Source organism: Cololabis saira, chromosome 1 (genome assembly GCF_033807715.1).
Source record: "Cololabis saira isolate AMF1-May2022 chromosome 1, fColSai1.1, whole genome shotgun sequence".
In the NCBI taxonomy this organism is placed as follows: domain Eukaryota; kingdom Metazoa; phylum Chordata; class Actinopteri; order Beloniformes; family Belonidae; genus Cololabis; species Cololabis saira.
Window position 1 is genome coordinate 7,076,310 of NC_084587.1, and position 14,331 is coordinate 7,090,640.

The 14,331-nt window shown below is 42.4% G+C and overlaps 1 protein-coding gene across 1 annotated transcript in view; it reads right to left on the reverse strand.

Annotated features, from left to right (window-relative positions):
- septin9b (septin 9b) overlaps positions 1-14,331 on the reverse strand; it is a 141,952-nt gene that overhangs the window by 105,004 nt on the left and 22,617 nt on the right. The window contains 1 exon segment of the mRNA XM_061733106.1: positions 6,473-7,138. Coding sequence (XP_061589090.1) covers positions 6,473-7,138 — 666 coding nt within the window.

Here is a 14,331-nt window from a genome sequence, read left to right on the forward strand (position 1 = left end):
AGTGAAGTACCTGCATAGGATGTAGGATAAGTTGCAGCCATCAACCCGGAAAGAGTCACTAACAAAACATTTCCAAAGTATTAAAGTATTAAAGGTTCTAGTGAAAAAGGTTCAAAGACAGCGACCAGTCTTCTCGAGAGTGGACGTCCCAGCAAATGAACACAGAGGTCATTCAATGTTCAGGGAAACACAAAAAAAAACAACCATGTAACGTCACAGACCATGCGAAGCAAAGTCGTCAATTGTTGTCTTAATCCGACTGATATCAAAGTTTTAAAAGCCGTGTATACACCTTAGCCGGGCTGTAGTCGAACCCAACTGAAGCTCTTGAGATCGAGTTTTTAGTGCCAGATAATGCATCCTAATCCGAGTTATTCCAGCATGTATACCAACCCACGCTTAGCCGAGCTACTGACCCTCCCTTCTGTAAGTGACAACACAGCGAAAGCCAGAATATCAACACAGTAAGCGAAAAAGAAGACGAACAACAAAGAAGGAACCGGAAGAACACCAACGTAAAAGTGTGTGTGGCGCCACCTAGTATTGTGGAGTCGAACGCACCTCACTCAATAATCGATTGTCTTATCGCACATGTATACTTGGATTTCTGGAAAACTCCAGTTTAATCCTTAGCTAGATTGTTGCCAATAGCTTGATTCAGATCTGCATGTAACCGCACTGACTGTCAGGCACGGTGATCGAGGGAGGATGATTTGTATCCACAGGACCTGGGTACCTTGCAGCCATTGCATTGACCATGAACTCTTGTGCATAACAGAATATTCTAGAGGCAAATGTGGAGCCATCAGCCCAACAGATAAAGCTCGGAAAGCTCGGTTGAGAGAAAGTACAACAGGACAATGAGCTGAAGAACTCCAACACATCTACATCAGAGTTAGCAGCGCGTCTGTCTCCGAGTAAACGTGGTGAGTAGTGCTCATACAAGAATGAACATATAAAAGGAAACGGACGATGTTTCAAATCCCATATTTGATCCACTACATCATACACTTAATGTAACCACCGAGACATTTTCTCATTTACAGGTCTGCGCATTAGCCTTCCTGTTTTCCAAAGAGTCCTGATTCTTGGAGCACGAAAGGGCAAAAAAACTGCAGAGTTGTTAAAAGCTTTGAGGGGAGCTGTGTTTAACATCATGCTGCCATACCGAAAAGCAAGGAAAAAGCAGCTCTGGGTAGCGCGAGTCAGAACGGAAGGATACACTCAGCGGCAAAGACCGCAGCGCATTAAAACACATTGTGTTGAGAAATCACAGAGCTAAAGCTATTAAAGTCACTCAGTGCAGAGCTAAACCAACATGTTTCCAACCAACTATCAACCAAAGTATTCAATTCAGAAGTCCATGCAGCTGGATACCATTGAGAGGCTGCCGTTTCCAAACATTTCTTTCCTCCATCAAGGTTGAACAATGCGTAAAATGATGCAGAACCTCCAGAAGTGAATTATGAACTGATATATACGTAAAATATCCAAATAAAACTTTTATCTCTTTTACGTGACCCCAATAGTGAATATATATATATTTGCATGCTTTTTCCGGGTACTCCGGCCGCCTCCCACAGTTAAAAAACATGCATGTTAGGTTGACTGACAACTCCAAAAAATTACCCATAGATATGATTGTCAGCATGCATGGTTGTTTGTCTGTATACGTTGCCCTGCGATGGAGAGGTGACCTGCCTTACGCCTGTAATGAGCGGCTGAAAGGCTGCAGCAGACCCCCGTGACCCGGTGTAAGAGTACAGAAAATGGATGGATGGACGTCTCTGCTCTATGCAACCGGGGGAGAAAAAAAAAAATAAAAAAAAAAAATATATATATATATATATATATATATATATATATATATATATATATATATATATATATATATACACAATATATATATGTATATATATATACATATACATATATATATACATATATATATATATACATATACATATATATACATATACATAAAATTAGAATATTCTGGGAATCTTAATCTTAAACTGTAAGCCATAATCAGCAATATTAAAATAATAAAAGGCTTGCAATATTTCAGTTGATTTGTAATGAATCCAGAATGTATGACATTTTGTTTTTTTAATTGCATTATAGAAAATAAAGAACTTTATCACAATATTCAAATTTTCTGAGACAGTCCTGTATATATATATATATATATATATATATATATATATATATATATATATATATATATATATATATATATATATATATATATATATATATATATATATATATATATATATATATATATATAGGGGGGGGGGGGGTCCCAAAGTGTGGCATTTGCATCATCTCTCCGGTTACTCCGGCTTCCTCCCACAGTTCAAACATTGCATAACAACCTAGACTATATACTGTGTATTTCAAATAAAGTTCTTCATAAGTCTCTACATGTAGAGATCAATTTGGAGTTAATGACCATCATAGACATTTGTTCACCCATTTTATGGAAACAAATTGCGTTTTTTAAATGCTGGTTGAACCGGGATAGTAGTGGTAACTAGTGTTAACCAGCACAGTACCACGCTGACTTCTGAGTCATTTTAGTTGTTGCATAATCTATCTGGCAAGAGAGGGAAGTGGGATTGTAGGGTAATATTTACAAAAAATTATGATTTTTGTTTTCCTAAAGAAAACCAAACATGTCACTCACACAGCTTTACAAAGCTAAGAAGAAATAAATTGTTAATGCACATTTCTGCCTTCTTGCATACATGCGGTTTAAATCATGAAACAACAGTTTAACGCATCTGGCTCCATATTAGGGGAAATTTGAGTACTTGAGCTGTAAATTTTGAAACTAAAAGGGGGAAAAATAACCTTGGCACAGTCTAGAATGGCTTTTTTCATGTATATCTGAACTTAGTTGAACTCTAAATGTTATTTTATAATGTCACATGTGGAATAAAATGATATGGATGTTTGGGGAAATAAAATCCTCCCTCCCCGTTGGATGTAAATTTTATTGATATCTTAACACTAATTGCCGTGGAAGTGCCATACCGGCCTGTTCAGCAAGGTTAGGCTGTCATCGCATAACTAAAACCACCCTGGCTCCAACACGGCATTAACAAGAGACATGGATTACCACAAATACAGACGCTCAGTCTGCTTTTTCTACCGACAGACAGGCCTCCAAGGACACGGTTACTTGTATTACTGGCAAGCCTGCAGACATCAGATTAATCAAACAAGCTGCTCCTGTTGCTGGCTTGTTTCTTGGTGAGAGATCTGATACGTGGCCTGTTAAAGCGGCGTGAGATGGATCAGGAGGATATGAAGTTTAATAGAAAGTCCAAATCGAATCGGACTATTATGGAAACTGTGACATTGTGTTCCCGGTGGAGTTGGCTGCCTCCTCATCACATGAGAAAATGTAATTTGGTTTTTATACGACTTGAAGACAGTCACTTTAATCTTTTTTCCACTGCTGACATTGCCACACCACACTGGTAAGTCGATGCTCAAGCAGTTACAGAAGGCGGTGAACTAAATCCCAGCTCTAAGGCGCTGCTTTGCTTTAGGATTTAGTGCATGTGAATGGAAGAGAGAAGCAACTTGACAAATTTGAGCAATTTTGTGAAAAAGAAACCAACAGTCAACAAACCAACATCAATAAAATCAATATGTAGATAAACCAACATACTTAATAGCTTAATAGCTACTATTACTTAATAGCACCAAGACTGCAGTCTAACAAAAGAAGATCAACTCAACGCAGATGTTTACAAACCCCTCCAGATATCAGCCGCACTGGGGAACGCTTATGAATCCAGTCCAGCATTGTCCAGACCGTCCTTGATAAAGTCGATTAAAGAAACACTGAAGCTGAAGTCTGAGACAACTTTACCACAGCGACCATCAACTGGGTCAGTTAGGCCCGGACATCCGCTTCGGGCTTCGAGCACACTTGTGTAAAAAGCGGTGTGCGACATACATTGTAATTTGCTGCTTCTTCTGCACAAAGTTCACGCATCTCTTGGCGCTTTTTTCAAAAGAACAGCAGGTTGCATAAATAGAAAAGTATGAAGAATATAAAAATCCCCAATCATCCAGAGGAACCAGGCCTCATACTTATCCTGACACAATCTCTAGGGACACAGGACTTACACTCCAAGAACTGGGAGCAGCAATGGCCGACAGGACCCGATGGAAAGAAGTGACATCTACTGTAGGATCTCGACGACAGTCGAAGGATGATGATACAAATCTTGAAAAAAAGACAATGCTACTGCAATCCAACAACAGAGGAATGTTATCCATCCATCCATCCATCCATCCATAGATACTGTACATACATACAAACATCCAGCCAGCTAGCCATCCATCCGAAAGCACATCCATCCATCCATCCATCCATCCTTCCATCCATCCATCCATCCATCCATCCAACCATCCATCCATCAGCCCACCCATTGACAAAACACCTCCCCTGGGAGGCGTCCAGGAGGCCCCCCAACCAGATGCCCGGACCACCTCAACTGGCTGGTCTCGGTGTTGGACAGCAGTGATTCTGAGTCATTCTCAGATGACTGAACCTCTTCCCTTGTCTCCAAGGGAGAGTCCTGCCACCCTGCAAAAACAAAAGATCCACCAGGGAACAGAAAGTTTTGCCTCTTGGCTTGACTATATTTTCAACAACAGACCAATACAGACTTTGAACCATTGCAGATGCCACCCGATCAGTCCACTTGTCAATGTCCCGTTCCATTCTCCTCTCACTAGTGAACAAGACCGCGAGACACCAAAACCTCCCCGGTATGAGGCATCTTTTGCCTCCCTTCCACACTTTTCCAAACTGCTCCACTGAGAGCTGAAGATCCCTGATAAATGACGACAGAAGGACTACGTCATCTGCTAAAAGCAGAGGTGGAATCTAGACACCACTGAACTGGACGCCCTCACTGGGCTCACCACCTATACGGGTCAGATGTGTTTCGACCCTCAGTTGTAAAGACCTAGCGCTTGGGGATAGCCAAGGAACTCATTAGTTTTACAAAGCAGGATGTTTTTTAAGTGCTAACCCACCTAAATGGTAAATGGTAAACCGGGGGATTCAGTGTCTTGCCCAAGGACACTTTGGTGGACACAGGAGGAACTAGGGTTTGAACCACTGACCTTCAGGTTCATGGGACGAACACTCTACCAACTGAGCCACCTTCCCCCCTTCACCTAGCGTCAATGCTGTTTACATGTCAGTTTGATTCTCTTCCTGACAGCGTCCCATAAAACATTTTCTCTGATCAGGGTGTGTCATATCATATGGCGGTTGTTGGGAGGAGTTCCAGCTTCCCAGTGAATAGTACCGTAGATAACAGATGGATAGATGGATGAATAGATGAAGGCTTGTTTTTGGTAAAAGTTAAAAGCCCTGCTGCACCAACTATGCAATAACTCCAGTGTTGAAAAGATTGAACAGACATTATACATTTTCCAGAAGAAATTAGCTCATAAATGCACTGACTCACTTATAAGATAAAGGCTCTTTTTCTTTCCAGCCAACTGACAAATTTCAATTTTCATCAAGTGCTTCCAGCTCGGTTCAAATGTGAAACATCAACATTCGGCCTGAAGTACTTCTGCCTGATTACATTCAAATGCTGATTTAATCTGGGATTATGATCAAGAAAAAGAATAAGTGACGGATTTAACGATTTAATGTGATTGACAATAAGTAGTCTATTACCATGTAAGTTTCTATGGCGACATGGCCAGGTTAAAAGAGGAAACACATGTGTTTCTGGAAATTGTGGCTTCAGGCTCAATGAGGCTTTGCCAACCCAAATCTCTCACTTTATTATATCCATCTAAATGCAATATAATCTGCCCTTTTCCTGGTCTACAGAAGCCGTCCTGGATCTTGATATAACAACATCTATTTGGGGAAATTACCAAGGAAATGAGTAACGACTTCATTGCAATGAAGGAGAAACATTTCTTTTCTTACTGTTCAAGTACTAAGCGCAGCACGAATCTCATAGTTGCATCATCTGGTACTGAACTGGATGCTCGTGCTGAGAGGAGGAGCGGCCGACATCATCCTCATTCGTGGATATACAAGCTTCTGGTTTGTCACGACCTAAGGCTAAGTGTTGTAAAATAAACTTCTTAATGTTTCTAGCAGGAAAACAATTAAGAAAAGGCTCTTGGTTCTGCAAGCACGTGTTCATCAGACTTACCAAAACTCCCAAAAAAACAGTCCAGCTATGACATTATTGCAAGTTATGGACATTATTCCTCGCCTCTTTCTTGAGTTTTACTTGCCAACTGTTTACCAACTGGTGCACTTATCCTTGAGGAGATAGATACCCGTCAGTTTCCGCCTAGGTTTGTTTTTGGTGCATTGTCGGAAGCATCAGAGGAGCTTCGTGACATCATTTCATAACAAAGTTATTCTTAGGTGAAGATGTGTGAGACTGAGTTAATGCAGACTTACTGTCGGGGTTGGGAGACTTGCGTCCGGCATGGTTGGGGGAGGAGCAGCGGAGGGTGGTGACGATGGTGTTGTGGTGAGGGTTGGGGTGGTGTGGGTGGTGGCCGTTGTTCTCCGGGGGCGTCCTGGTGATGCTGATATCGGGTTTACGGACGTCCGCGGTACTCGGGGGCTCAAACCTGCGAGTGTGGTTCTGCTCCGGGGCTCGACCGATCCCGTTGTTGTTATTGCTGCCGTCGTTGCGGCGGTTCACCGGGGAGTCGGATGGCGCCCTTGCGAAGGTCACCTCCCTCTTGTGGCTCATCTCGGGAGTCCGGGAGTGCCCCAGGACTTCGGGACGCCTCAGGACGCTGTTGCTCACGTAGCGCGTGGACGCAGGGCTGGTGACGTTGTCCACCTGCCTGCTCGATGAAGAGATGTCAATGGAGAGTTCGGAGCGGCGTGACACGGGCTCGGGGGTCTTGGAGCCCCCCCCACCCATGATGGAGCGCGTCTGGGTGTAGTTGAGGTTGTTGTTGTTGGTGGCCGGGCTGGTCGTGCCCAGGTCACGGTAGTAGATGCTGGTGGGGGACATGGCGTTGCGGAGAGTGGAGTTGGTCGTCCGACGGGAGCCGGGGGAAGAGTGAGATGACGTGTCGACATCCTCCACCTCGAAGGATCTCTTAAGCGCTGCACAGATGGGGGAAAAAAGACAATACGTGAGTCAAATATTCATTAGATTTTTAATCACATTGATCATCTCGCTTCAGACGGTGCATTCAGAGTAGGGCTGGGGATCGATTCGAATGTCAAGAATCGATTCGATTCCGATTCTTAAGATTCAGAATCGATTATCAAGATTTGATTCGATCCGATTCGATTTGATTCCGATATTGATTTGGGTTAGTGTTATTAAAACTGTTTTTTGAGCTGTTGCATGAATTATATGACTGTAGTTATGCAAAGTATTACTACTAGTATTATATTGAGATTCAACAGCAAGTATTGGCAGCTAATGATGCTGTAAGGACCAATCAGCTCCCAGAATGCTGATAGAACTGCTTTCAGAAACATCATATGGGTCAGAATTATCAAACAGATCCAGGGAGGAAACAGAGACGGATGAAATCGGTTATTTTTTCCCACATTCCGTTTTTATTTGTTCCATTTTCGGTCTATTTTTGGTTTTTAATTTTTGAGCCTTGGTTTTTAGCATTTTTTGCAAATGTAACCCCAAGACAATATATATAGTAATGAAATATAGACAATTTATGCAATTATAACCCAACACTTGAATGTTTTCATACCTTTAAACATATTTAAAGGCAAAAACATGGCACCAGTTATTCTCGTGTCCAACAAAACATTCCTTTTTTTGGGATAAACAAAAAAATAACCAAAAGTTGTAATGATGAAAAAAAATACATAAATAAATAAAAAAAAAAAAAACCCGCAATTTTTTTTTTTTTTTTAAATCGATCTTTAGACATATGAATCGAATTTAGGAATTAATATGAGAATCGATTTAGAATTGGGAAATCGATTTTTTCAACACAGGCCTATTTCAGAGTGGTGGCGTTCACGTGATGTTTCAAAAAGGATCAGATTTACTGAAATTGTAGCTTTAAAATGCCTGTAACCAGCTCAGTTTGCCTGAATTGAAACTAAACCCACACGAATACTGTGGTTGAAGTCGGGCTAATCCCTGCATGTAAACATCCAGCTGGACTGAAACCGGCTCATGCGCTCACACCACAGCTCCTGTCCTGAGCTTTGGCAGGAGAAAGCTTCAGTTTAGCTGCCAGCTAAACTTAAGCTCTGAGACATTAGTATGCTCCATCTGACAGCAGAGATGAGTAGAAATGATTTAGATTTCACAATCGAGACGAGGGTTTTTTCACTGGAACATGATTTACGACCGAAAAGCACCAGAGACGAGACCTAATTCAGAGTCCTGCTGCACAAAGCTGAGTTGTTTTCAATTGTTTTGCTGGATCATTGAGTTTTATTGTTGCAGAGTGGTCAGCTTTGGTGATCGGATGTAATCTGCCGGGTCTATGACCCGATGCCAGGCCGGCGTTTGCAGCCCGTAGCTGCTGGTAGCTGGTGCCGGTTTCACGTGATGCACCATCTTATTACAACATGCTGCTTGTTGTTGGAGCCGTGTGTTGTTTAAGAAGAAGTCGTGGTCTCTGTTGACTTAAAGCTGAGGTTTCACTGGGTCTTGTGAAGGATTTCTATCCTCTGACCCCCAAACTGAGCACACTTGTGCACTTGTGTACTCTTGTATCAATAACCAGAGCTGGGTATCGATTCAGATTTCCAAAATCAATTTGATTCGATTCACAAGGGTCCGATTCGATTCAGGTAAGGATATTTCAGAGACAATTTTACTTGAATATGGAAAAGATTCTCGGAAAACTATTGCTGTAAATTGTAGAAACTAACTCTAACTTGGTACTTTATCCAAAATGTTAATGTTTACATCAACAATTGAGCCCAAAGCGGTTAGGGTTAGGGTTGCCCAGTTCATGGCTGGCTTTGGGTTTTTTGAAACGAAAATGCATCCAAACATCTGCTTTCAACTTTGTTGGTAGGGCCTTCAGGGCTGTTGCCATGATGTCGAACAATGCTCTTTACCTCGTCACGAGATCTCATGGGGTCGCTGGTAACCCGGCTTTAAACTGCAGGCTGCATTACACACGGCAGAAAAGACATTAAATGATCGATTTGGGGATTTTATTAATCAATATTCAAAGGAAAATCGATTCAAATCGATTAATCAATCTTTTTAACCCTGCCCTACCAATAATCCACTGCGAGACCGCTAAGAACGTTTTCCTTGAGAGGTAATTCATTGCTGTTTTTTAAAAAGAAAAAACAGTTTTAATAAAAACGTGCCTCAAAGGTCACACCAATTATTTGAGCAGTATAAACCGTTAATTGTTCTTTTTTTTCCCTGAAAAACATCACGAGCGGAATCAAAGCAGGGTAGCGCCTGAGGTTTGAGGTCGGACGGGGATGAAAAAGCAATTTTGGTGAGACACACGCACAGAAACATGCACTGCCAATTAAACCGTGCTCATCCAATTTCATTAGCTCCCCCTCCGCCCGCCGAGGGTTATTCACTCCCCTTTAAAGTCTATTCCCGCATTGTTTTGTCATGAATTGACTGCAATGTGTGCCCCGCTTGAGTAAAAGATTGCAGGGTTTCACACACTGATGCCCACAGTCATCCAGATGTTGCCAGGCATCTCCAGAGAGATGTTCCATGACTCCAGACTTTAACAACATCAGCACAGACCGAGGCACATCTTCCCCCGAACTGACCGTATCCCAGAAAATCGCTGCACCGTCCAACGTGAAGATATTGAGGGATGCGATCACCCTCCGGGAAGGATGACTCTGGCTGGAAGTCAGCTTGAATTTGACTTCCTTTCAGCTGGCAGCGTAATAACACACAAGTTGGACAACTCCACACACACACACACACACACACACATGCACACACACACATGCACACACACCGTGAAGAATGTTTCCCTCAATGAAAACACAGTGCTGATCAGCTGATTAGCTCGTAGCTATAGCAGCAATGCCTGTTTTCCTTACGCAAATATTTGTGACTACTTGGGGCCAAATCCACAAAGAATAGTTTGCGCCCGCAAATAGCGCTGTGAATTGTGCCGCATTTGCCCCCGCAATTTGCCCCGCTTTAAGGTCCTATTCACAAAAGATTTTGCTCTAATTTTATGCCGGCGCAAACACGCCCATAAAGTTTTGCGGCTGAGTGCAATTTGCACTTGTCTGAGTAAGTGAGCGGAGCTGTTTCCAGTGTTCTCCATATTTCTGCACACACATTGGTCCCTAATGAAAACTGCAGAAAAAAAAAATAAAGCGAGTGAAAATAAAACGCCGTGAGGCGCAAGGGCGCAATTTCCACTGGGATCAGGGGGGACATGTCCCCCCCACTTTTCAAACTCATGTTTTTGTCCTCCCCACTTTTTACAGTTTAAGAACTAACGGTATGCTCAGCCTGTATTACAAATCATCAGGACACTGTGCGAAGACGGGACGGCAGCCCGCTCCCCCTCCTCCCTCCTCCCTCCTCCCTCCGTGCTGCTCAAGGATGATTTATGGTTCCGCGTTAAATCGACGCAGAGCATACGGCGTAGGTTACGCGATACGCGCACCGTACAGTGCGCATCGCAGAGAACCCTACGGCGTAACCGTACAGCGTAGGCTCTGCAGCGATTTAACGTGGACCATAGGCATAATTAGGCTTAACTAGTGTGTGCGTATGTGACAGACGTGCATGGGACGATTGTGAAATACGGAATAAACTGTTTTATATGAATTCTAATTCCCAATTACGTAACAATTCCGTATTTCAAGGGACGGGTGGCAGCTAACTCACCGCGGCTGCAGCAGCAGCAGCTGAGAGTCCTGACTGATGCTGAGCTTCACAGGGACACGATCAGCGCTATTTTATTATAAGTCCGATATATGTTGTGATATGTGATGACATTATTAAACTGTTAAACACACACATTCTAGATTTATATGTTTATATGGTGGAATTGTTATAAGCAGCCCCTTACTGTACATGGATGAATCCTGAGCTCCTGTTATTTTTATTTTTAAATCCGAGAGAAGTCCACAACCCCACTTGATCTGACTGTCTACAGTCATGTCTGACTATAGATTTCACCCTTAATATCATTCAGTATCACACAGGCTTGAATGACATTGAAGAGAGAGAGAAACAGAGAGACGGGGAGTGAGGAGTTTGCGTGCAGTTAATACACGCTTCCAAAAGACGGTATTTGCTCCACTATTTTTGCGTGTGGCAAATAGCGCTGGCCTTTGTGAATTAGACGTTTTTTGCAATGAGGCTTATTTTCATAGAAAGGGGGCAATTTTGCGCCGAATGTATGAATATTACCTAATTTACATGCATGCAAATGGAACAGACGCACCATGACGCTATTTGCTTGGCAGCGCAGTTTGTGGTGCAATTCGCCCTTTGCGGGTGCTTTGTGAATTAGACGCTCTCTTTTTATCTAATTTGCACCGGTTTAGCGGCCGCAAAAGCCGCGCAATCCTTTTGTGGATTTACCCCTTGGTGTTTATCATGTGTTTATGTGGTTCTCTCTGGTATACAGTATGTGTGTGTTTTTTGGGGTTTTATTTTAGCATCTCTACCCAGAGGCAGAGGACCGCATCCCCTCCTCACTGCTTTCCTCATGAAGCCAAAACTCTGCCGAGGGATGCAGAGCCTCAAACAATCACATCAAAACTGTCTTTCAACTCAGGTCAGTGAGCAGAACTAATTAGATTTTCAGCTATAAGATAACTTTGTTAACACTTAGATCCACATTTCATTTGATTTTATACTCCCTGACAAAACTCGAGGCCAGAGTCGGAGAAAATTAATCTCAAGTTGGTCAGAGACGCTAAAAATCAGTGGAAGGTTTTCAAAGTCGGCTCGAAGTTTGACCTTGAAAAGAGGACTTTTCTTTTTTACTGTACATCCAATAATAAATACTTCTGATCTCATGTGTTAAAATGTGTACAGAGGTGGGTAGAGGAGCCAAAAATTGTACTCCAGTAAAAGTACTGTTACTTCAGAATAATATGACTCAAGTAGAAGTAAAAAGTAGTCATCCAAATAATTACTTGAGTAAAAGTAAAAAAGTACTTGGTGAAAAAACTACTCAGGTACTGAGTAACTGTTGAGTAACGTCTGATTTATTTTTTTAACACAACCATTCAAACAGACAAAAGTGCAAAATAATCATCTTCAGGCAAATTTAATCAATAAAATAATAAAATAAATTAAAATTGATAAAAAATAGCTTAAATTAAATTAAATTCAAGTACTTTAATAAATAAAATAATAACAGAATAAAAAAATAAATTAAGCGCAAGTAGCACAAAATTTCAATCCTTTGTACTTTTCTTTTTTAACCAGGCAGAACTAGAACAAACATGAACTCATAGAAACTCTGTGTGTTTGAGTCTGTGTAAATGTGACAAAACATGCAAAAACAAACATTTTTCCCAAAGAATCACTCAGTGATGTCATGAGATTGACGCGTACGCGGATAAAAGGGATAAAAGAAAAGTAACAGCTCAACGTAGCCTAATGTAGCGGAGTAAGAGGAACAGTTTCTTCTTCACAAATCTACTCAAGTAAAAGTAAAAAGTATAGTGATTCAAAACTACTCCTAGAAGTACAACATTTCCCAAAACTCAAGTACTCAAGTAGATTAAAGCACATTAAAAGCACATAAAGTTTAACAATAACCTTCTCAAACTCCAGGGTCTTGTTTTCTGTGCCAAGCTTCTGCGGGGAACCGGGTTCATCATCCCGGAAGAGACCATAAAATAACTTTTAAACCGCTCTTTAATAGGCATAAAAATATATGTAGGCTACATATTAATAAACATCCAGTTTGCGGGATGTTTCCAAACCCGCAGTGACCCTGGGCCGTGTCTTTCTTATCCCTAGCTTCCTGCCTCGCGCTCCATTATTGCCAAGAGGGAGTCCAAGGTTGTGGCTACTTTCAACTCCGGCCAGACAATAAGCAGGTCTGCCAGGAGCCGGCCGCGGGCTTCATGCACAGCTGAGGCGGACTGATGCATGCTTGACTCAACACTTCAGGAATCTGTGTGCAGACGGACTTCTCCTGACAGCAAATGGTGTGTTTGAGGCGTCTGAAGCCACTACTGACTCAAAAACCTGCACATCTTCATCGGCATCAGAGGTGAGACCACGATGCATCTGCTGTGCCTCAGATGTTTGCAGCACAAAGCAGTAAAAGTGTTTTGAAAAGAAGCTCAGGTCCAACATCTGTTTGTCGTTGGTGAGTTCAACGAAGAAGATTGCAGTTCCTTGAATAACCACAGGAGGCTTTCAGCTCTGATCTCCATATATCTAGATTTCTACGTCCATGACTGTCCCGGGGATCGTTTTTGGGTTATGTTCACAAACTTGCACTTAACTCGGCCCGTGGTCCTTCGAGTGCTGGTTCACTATGTTAACAGCTTTGGCTACTCAAACTTTATGAAATCTGGATCTGTTAAAGACTAGATTTGGGCCGGCATACAGATATTTCTCCAAATTCTTTTGCTCTCTTTTGCCGTTTCTGTTGTTAGTAATCCTGAAAGTGAGTTTGAAACCAATTTTGCATACATTTTTTCATACTAAAAGTGCACGTACACCCAAAAGCCGAAAATGGCGGGCGCAAAAAAAATCCAGATCTATAAAACCATGTGCACGCACACCTGCACGCAATGTTCGCTTTATAAATCACAGTCCAGCTGGAAGGTTGCACAGCTGAATCCGCCTCATATCCCGCCCTGTACACGCCCACTTTCTACCATAAATGGGCAATGCAAAGTAATATTTGCATATGAATGAGCCTGCTGAGCATGCGCAGTGGCTTCCTGCAGCCTGTTTGGCGTCAGAATGAATGAGACTGTCGAGCCACCGTGCCACTGAATTTCACTGAGATCTGAGATCGAAATGTTGAGGATTAGGTGGAGGACAGGAAAACGACATTATTTGGTGGTCACAGTAAAAATAGAAAAATAAATAGTATAAAATACAGCGAGTGAGTGGCAGCACGCCGTTGCTGCGCTAAACGCCGTGAGTGCCCCGGCGCAACAGTGGGGACATGCCCCCCGTCTTTTCAAAATCATGTTTTTGTCCCCCCCCACTTTTTACAGTTTAAAAACTAACGGTAGGCTCAGCCTGTAATTGCAAATCATCAAAACACTCTGTGCGAAAGCGATGCGAAGACAGGATGGCAGCCCCGCTCCCCCTCCTCCCCTCCCGTCTCCCCTCAGAGCTGCTCAGGGCAGGTTTATGGTTCTGC